At 47.7% G+C, this 8,049-nt stretch overlaps 1 protein-coding gene across 5 annotated transcripts in view; it reads right to left on the bottom strand.

The window, feature by feature from the left end:
• Positions 1-8,049, bottom strand: part of EYA3 (EYA transcriptional coactivator and phosphatase 3) — a 137,601-nt gene that overhangs the window by 40,517 nt on the left and 89,035 nt on the right. For 3 of the 5 annotated variants that reach the window (XM_006014817.3, XM_025211643.1, XM_025211735.1), the window contains one exon: positions 882-1,019. The exons of the other annotated variants lie outside the window; for them this stretch is intronic. In XM_006014817.3, coding sequence (XP_006014879.1) covers positions 882-1,019 — 138 coding nt within the window. The remainder of the gene's footprint in view (positions 1-881; positions 1,020-8,049) is intronic. 5 annotated transcript variants of the gene reach the window in all.

Below are 8,049 nucleotides of genomic sequence, written 5' to 3'. Positions count from 1 at the left end.
CCCCCCCCACTTACCAGCCAGAGGCTGCACACATGCACACGGCATTTATCAGTTACGTTATCAGCCACATGGGCCAAAAAAAGCCGACTGCCGATAACGTCAATTTTCCTTTTATCAGTGCCAACAGGACATGGACTAATACATCGGTGCACCTCTAACTTACCATTACAAATAGCAGCAATTCAGCCCAAGACAATAAGTCTTCACCTATTTGTTAGGGAATAATATCACATATTTTGTGATATTTTTAGGCCTATGAAAGCTGTATTATGGGGTGGTGCGATATAGTGAATCAGGTTCACAACAATTACAATTTTACTTTCCCACATCATTAAAATGTGACCCCTTAGTGCTCACATTTCAAGCACTATGCTTGCAACCAGTCTCTTCATTTACTGCTTCACTTTTTAGCTGATCCATATAGCCAGAGTTCTTCCACAGCAAAGCAAGCTGGCAGACACTGGAGACTTCAGTCACTCTAGCTGGCGCACACAGAACCATCTTCTTCCACAAGCAGCATATGAACTTTACTGCATCTCTCAAACTCAAGCCAAGGACTGCTGGAAAAGCCTGAGCTGCAAAGGATGTTATGAGTAGTGGCATGCAAGTAAATACTATTCTACCCTTAATCCTATTAAAATTTGTCAGCATGGCACAATAAGCCAAACTGATGCAGGCAGAGCTGTGTAATACATACATGTACACACACACACACACACACACTCTATCTGACAGCTGTAAAAAGAAAATGCAACTTGCAAGGTATAAAGAAGCATGCACAAACCAAATAAAAAAAATACATGCTGACCTCCTTATTTGTAGAATCAAATTTGGAATCAATTAGGTGGGGAGAGATGCAGATAAAAACCATGCCAAGTTACCTTGAATAGGATAAGAATAATGTGCTGGGCTGGACTGGCTTGTGGTTAACCCTGTAGTGCAGGTAAGAACACTGTGCTCACTTGGAGATGGAGTCTGATTTAAACCACTTTCAGGTTTCATACCTGGCCACAGTGCACCTGAATCAGATAAATTGGACCAGTTATAAACAAATACACTGGGATCAAAACAAAAGCTTGCTACCTGAATTTAGTTTGTGTGCTTGTTACAAAAGCAAATGGCAGTCACATATAAAGAAGTATAATTTTACTCTGCAGTAGCAAATACCAGATTGTAGGGCTGTATGCAAGTCAGAGTTGCTGAGATAAAGCTAGCTGGAAAAAATAAAGCTTAGAGATGAACAAGGCTAGTTTCGTGGCCCAAAAGGAGCAACTCATCCTTTTTTAACGCTTGGGGCAGGAAGATATAATAAGATTTTGCTTTAAAATGATATCCTCCCCCTTGAGAAAAGTGTTATCAGTCAGAAACGCTAGAGGTTGGCCCTTGGCCAGAGGGGATTAAGGGCAAGGAACTGTGTGCATGCTGGTTCTCCCATAAGGAGACTGAGGATATGGATAAGCACGTTTTTTAGGTGCTTTAAATGGGGAGGGGGAGTTGCTGCTGCTGCTTGAGAGACTGCATCAGCAGTTACAATCTAACAGTTGCATCTTCTTATGGTGATACAAGTGAGCTAAATCACCTCAAATTTGACCCTGTTTGAAGCACAGTGAAAGGCTGGAGGTTTTGTTATCCTTTGATACTGATGCAACTGTTAATGTCTGTCTATATTCAGCACAGGGGGGTTCCTTCTCCCCAGCTAATATGACTCACTGAGAGTGACACAGACACAGGTGTGAGCCACTACAATATATATATACACAAAAAAAAAGAATGATGCAGCAATGTTTTCATAGTATAGGGAGCTGCTGGGGTACTCAGGAATGGCATGCCTGTGGATGGGTGTGTCAAAACAGGGGGATGTGTGATGGGAGATAGGAACAAAAAAGCTTTCTTGGGCAGGAATATCATACTCAACAACAAGAAATTAGTTTTCAAAGATACAATTTTCACTAGAAAGCAGGATCTACCTAGATGACATACATCCAGCTAGCTGAAACCGCAGGCTCAAAACTATATTGCTTCAGTTAAGCAGGGGAGGGAGGGGGGTTGGTTTTGTATGTTGAGGGAGTAACACAGCTGAAACGAGTTAGGAGCTGCAGTGGAGGGGGACTGAGTAGGAAACTGAGACAAAGGAGTTTAACCCAGAAAGCAGCTGAACTTGGCTGGGAAATCCAGACCAGTGAAGTAGCAAGGGAAATGAGTAATCCAGGCAACAGGAATCAGAACTAACCTTCATTCCTTAATACTGACCAAGACAATTCCCCCACCTTGAGCATGCACAGATGTCCAAAAGGCACCAGACCTCCAGAGGTTAGTGCTGACTTAGTTGAAGAGCACTTGGAAGGGCTGGATGGGTACAAGTCAGCCGACCCGGATGACCTCCATCCATGGGTGCTGAACGAATTGGCCAGTGTCATTGCTGAGCCGCTGGCATGGCTGTTTGAGCTCTCATGGTGCTCTAGCCAGGTCCCTGACGACTGGAAAAAGGCCAATGTGGTGCCCATTTTTAAGAAGGAGAGAAGGGATGAGCCGGGTAACTTTAAGCCAGTCAGTCTTACCTCTATCCCTAGGAAAATACTGGAAAAAATCATCAAAGAGTGTATTTGTGAGGGCCCAGCAGGGGAAACGATGCTGAAAGGAAACCAGCATGGGTTTGTCACAGGTAGATCCTGCCTGACAAACCTTATAGCCTCTTATGACCAGGTCACACACTGCCTTGACACAGAAGCTGAGGCTGATGTCATCTACCTGAATTTTAGGAAGGCCTTCGACACAGTTTCGCATCCTATTCTCATAGGGAAGCTAACAGGCTAGGGAGTGGATGCCTACAGTCAGGTGGGTGACCAACTGGCTTAGGGACTGCACCCAGAGAGTGGTGGTGGACGGGTCGTTCTCGGCCTACGAGATGGGCAGTGGGGTCCCGCAAGGTTCGGTCCTTGGACTGGTGTTATTTAATATCTTCATCAGCGATTTGGACGAGGATGTGGAGAGCACCTGCTCCAAGTTTGCAGATGATACCAAGTTACGGGGCAAAGTTAATACACCGGAGGGCAGGGAGCAGATGCAGGCCGACTTGGACAGGTTAGATCAATGGGTGGAACGAAATAGGATGCAATTCAACAAAGGTAAATGTAAGGTACTCCACCTACAGAGGAGGAATCCCCAGCACACCTATAGGTTGGGGGATGACCTCCTCAGCAGCTCAGCGGCTAAGAGGGATTTTGGAGTCATAGTTGACTCCAGGATGAACGTGAGCCAGCAGTGTAATGAGGCCATCAACAAGGCCAATCGCACCTTGTCATGGATTAGCAGATGCATGACCAACAGATCGAGGGAGGCGATGCTCCCCCTCTATGCAGCATTAGTCAGGCTGCAGTTGGAGTACTGTGTCCAGTTTTGGGTACCGCACTTCAAGAGGGACACGGAGAATCTGAAGAGGGTTCAGAGGAGGGCCAATCGCATGATTAGTGGTCTCTGTGAAAGACCCTATGAGGCGAGGTTGAGAGATCTGGATCTCTTCAGCCTTTACAAAAAGACGGCTAAGGGGTGACCTTGTAGCCGCCTATAAGTTTATCAGGGGAGGACAGCAAAGAATTGGGGATGCAGTTTACCAGAGCACCCCAGGGAGTAACTAGGAATAATGGGTGCAAACTAGTGGAGAGTAGATTTAGGTTAGACATTAGGAAGAAATGTTTTACAGTAAGGGTGGCCAGAGTCTGGAATGGGCTTCCAAGAGTGGTGGTACTATCACCTAACTTGGAGGTCTTAAGAGGAGGCTTGACAATCACCTGGCTGGGATTGTCTGACCTCAGCCCTCTTCCCTGCCAGGGGCAGGGGGTTAGACACAATGATCCATTGGGTGCCTTCCAACTCTATAATCTATGAATCTATGAATGTATGTGGGAAATGGTGGCTTTTCCACTGCAGGCTGGTAGAGCTCCAGCCTGCAAGGGGCTGCTTGGGGGCCCCCTATGCTCCACACAGACCCCCTTGCCCCACACATGGGGGTGCTGGGAACAGCAGGTCGGGAGTGAGGGGCACTGGGTTGGGACTGGCCGTTGATGTTTACAAATGGATCCTGGTACAAAAAAGGTTGAGAACCACTGGACTAGATGACTTCTTGAAGTACCTCCCAGCCCTACACTTGCACAATTCTGTTCCTCTAATGTACCTAGCTGTACTCCATGTACTGTCAATCACATTTTTCTGTGGTGGCACATGCCCTCTCTCTAATTCTGCAAAAGGGAATTTACTAAATAAAAGCAAGGAACAAACTGAAGAGGCTGCAGGAATAATCACGGGGAAGACGGTGACAGAGCTGGGTTCCTCAGCATATATCTTAAGGTAGTGCTTCTAAGTCTGCTCAAAACACCACCCTAAAAGCAGATGACTAGAAGACATTAAGGGATATTTTAAAGATTTTTTTAAAGGATGATCTGAAAAAAAAAAGCCAAGTAACTAGAGATGACTGATGGAGGAACTTCTGCATTTTATGACTGCTGTTCTCAGAAACGGGACAATCTTAAGAGTAGGAGGACATCTATCAGTCTGTTTGAAAAGGAGGGGAAACAAGAGGGCAAACAGTCTCCAGTTGCCTGGTTCAAAGACAGCAGTCAGTCTAAAGGCAACTAATGTCCCTTAATATTCACAGGGAAACTGCAAGTAGATATGAGTATCTGTGCAAAGCCTATGAAAGAACGTTCACTGCTCATTTGGGTTTAAGTCATTAGAGTGAAATAAACCAGTTTTAAAAATAGGAAGCATAACACTGGGTACGATGGCCCAGGAGGCACTTTTTCGTCTCCTGCATTCACAGGCAATCATTAACCCAAGGTTTCCCAAAAATCACCACTTCAAACCCTCACACCCAAATACAGGACACAAAAATAGAAATGTATCACAATGTATCACAAGCAAAGCCAGGAGAAATGAAAGCGGTATCAAAGCCCCCCTACCACTGCAAAGACAGCGAAGTACTTGGTTAATTTATGTTCAGAGGATCCTAGAAAGAGGACTGTTCCTTATGCTACAGCAGAAGGTGAAACACCTCCAGTCTCTGATAATCTGACCTAAAAGGAAAAAATTCCTTCCTAATCACAGATTTCAAAGATTTGGCAGTCAGTATGACCCTAAGCAGAGGAACAAGATCCTTCAACCAGGAAGGTTTTTGTTTTTTTTAATTAAAGTATGGACAGGAGCATCAGCAAACTAGTGAAAAATATCCTTAGTTGTGATCAACATCCTAGTAATTCAGAGGACATTTAAAACCCCACAACCACTGCCAGAAGCCAGTAGGCATTTGATGAACAAAAATTATTTGCTGGCCCTGATGAGCAAAAACCCTGGTGCATGTGATTGCCAGACACCTGCCATACTGCAAGAGAGTTGCCTCTAGATCCCAATACAGCAATTACAAATTCCTGATTCCATGTGCCACACACAATGATTGTTAACCAAACAATGTATATTATCCCTTCCATAATCTTACTGAGTTCAGTCTTAAAGTGATGTCCTTTCTTCCCCCGCAATACTTGGCCCCAGAACTTCATTCCTCACAGTTAAAAGCCTTCTAATTTCCAATCTAAATTTTTCGGTAGCCAGTAACCATTTGAATAACTAACTAGCTATTCTCCCTATTTAGAATTAATTCTATGACTGCATTTATAAAAATAAGCACATCCCCTCTCAGTCTCCATTGTTATGCTAAATGAGCCAAGCTCCTTTAAGAAACGATTTCCATTCTGTTAACCATTTTGGTGGCATTTCTTCATATTTGTTCTAGTTTAACTTTATCTGTTCTGAACACTGATAACCAGAACTGTGCACAGTGTATTTATTCTGAGTGGGGTTTTAGCAATGCCTTCTGCAATGGCACTGTAATGGAACACACCCCGTCACTGCGGGGAAGAGCGCGTCCAAGCCATTTCAGGCCCAAGGTGGCTTCTCCTCCTCCCCTCTAGCAAACTAAATGCAGCTGTGCTGTGGCCATACAAATCTGCAGGAAGTCTGCATGGCAGGTACAGCTGCAACAAACAGCCCCAGATGGGGAAGAGCCCCCAGCTGCGGGCTATTGAAAGCCCGGCCACCCAGACAGGGCAGAAGAGCCTGTCCTGCAGGTGTGGATGGTTAAGAGCAGCCAGGAACGACTGCAAAGGAGGTCTCTCTGGTGAGACAGCAGGCTGCTAACCAGGACACATGGATGGCGTGATTCCTGGGCAGGTTTCCCTTCACCTCGGCAGGAGTACTACCGCCAGCTTAGGCCCAGGACCGGGCTGCTGGAAGCACCAGACCCACCACACAAAGTGAAGGGCAGAGACCCCAGACAACGAGCACAAGAGACATGCAATTTCTTTCCTTTAATCATTACTATTGATCCAAGTTAAGTTACAGACTCTGGGCAGGAAACCCAGGGTCTGGGCAAAAGCCCATAATTTTAGGGGCAAGCCTGAGGCCAGCTGCCTGGGAGAGCCAGGGTCCGGATCGGTGGATCTTTGGCCGACCCTCTGCAGCTAGAGTAAAAGAGGTCGGGGTGGTGGTACACCTGAGCCAAGACGCCCAGCGACACCCCTCCAGGGCCACGAGTGCCTGGACAGCTCACAGGTACTAATACTTCCTTGTCTTAACTGAATAAAGCCTGCTTAATGCACATTAGCCTTTTCACAGCTGTGAAACACTAGGGGCTCCATTTCAAGCTTAACTCCACTACATACAATTACTACAAAAAGCCCCATGTGGTTTATCAAGATGTTGTGTAGGACTGTGCAACTTCTAAATGAAAGCTGAATGCTCTGGGGGCCACACACCCACAGGCCACCCTGGAGCAAGCCATGGGCTATCTGAGCTGCATGCTGCAAGCATGTCCCCCCCGCTACACCATGTACCCACACCACCCTTTGCCACACCTACTGCTATACTGCATGGGAGTACACAATGTAATTGTGCCCCTCCCCACAGCTGAACCTCACACTTACATGGGTCCTCCCCGTTTCACCACATGTCCCCACTTTTTCTACCCCTTCCCCTCCCACCCCACCTGGTGGCTGTACAAGCGCACTGTGCACTTGCATAACCACAAGTTCACCCTCAGCTTCCCCAACTGTGCCGCACTGCGCTATAGGGTAGGCAGCAGAAGCCAGAGGAGGAAGACGGAGCCTGGAGACTAGCTCAGTGGTCTCCAACCTTTTTAAGCAGAAGATCATCTTTGGCCTTTAAAAGCAACCCAAGATCTACCATGCACCGCTGCCCCTCCCCCACCACCCAGCAGGTAAGTCTGTGGGGAAGGAAGGAGGGGGGAGGCAGAGGGAGAAAAAATTATTTGGGGGTGTCCCCAGCAGGTAAGTCCCACCCAGTCACGGCCCCACTTAACTTACCCCTGCTCCTGCCTTTGCGGCACCATCCTTCAGCATGGAGACCTCGATCTAGCCCCCTCCCCTTCCCTCCCCCACGGACTGATCTGCTGGGCTGGTGCGAACGCGTGCATACATGCGGGCACTCAGCCCCTCACCCCAGCCTCGGATAAACTCCAAAAGGCTCCGAGATCTACTGGTGGATGGAGATGCACTCATTAGTGACCACTGCTCTAGCTGCTCGTGCAGCCAGGGACTGCAGCTTAAACCCTCACAGGCTCCGCGTGTCCTGTGGGCCACCAGTTGAACAGCACTGGTTAGAGGTGCACTGATACATCGGTCTGATATCAGATCGATACCAATATAAAGAAGACTGGCTGTATCGCATATCGCCCCGATGGGGCCAATAATTTGGCCAATAAATGCCCGTGCTGAGTGCAGCCGCAGTGCAGCACTCAGGCAACGAGAAGCACAGCCAGTAGTATGGAGAGCTGCCTCCAGCTGGTAGGTCTGGTGTGGTGTAAGGGGAGAGGGGAGGGAAGGGACATGGTGGGGGGACAGATCAATGCCCCCCATGGTGAGGGAGGGGGCAGGGGCTGCCCAGGCAAGAAGTGGGGAGGGCTGGGCCAGAGTCGCACCTCATGTGGGGGTGGGGGGGCAAAAAGGTGGCTCCCGCCACTGCTTGCACCCCGGGGGGCAATGG

Source organism: Alligator sinensis, unplaced genomic scaffold, assembly GCF_000455745.1.
Source record: "Alligator sinensis unplaced genomic scaffold, ASM45574v1 scaffold264_1, whole genome shotgun sequence".
NCBI lineage: Eukaryota > Metazoa > Chordata > Crocodylia > Alligatoridae > Alligator > Alligator sinensis.
This window is presented reverse-complemented; position numbering and strand designations above follow the sequence as displayed.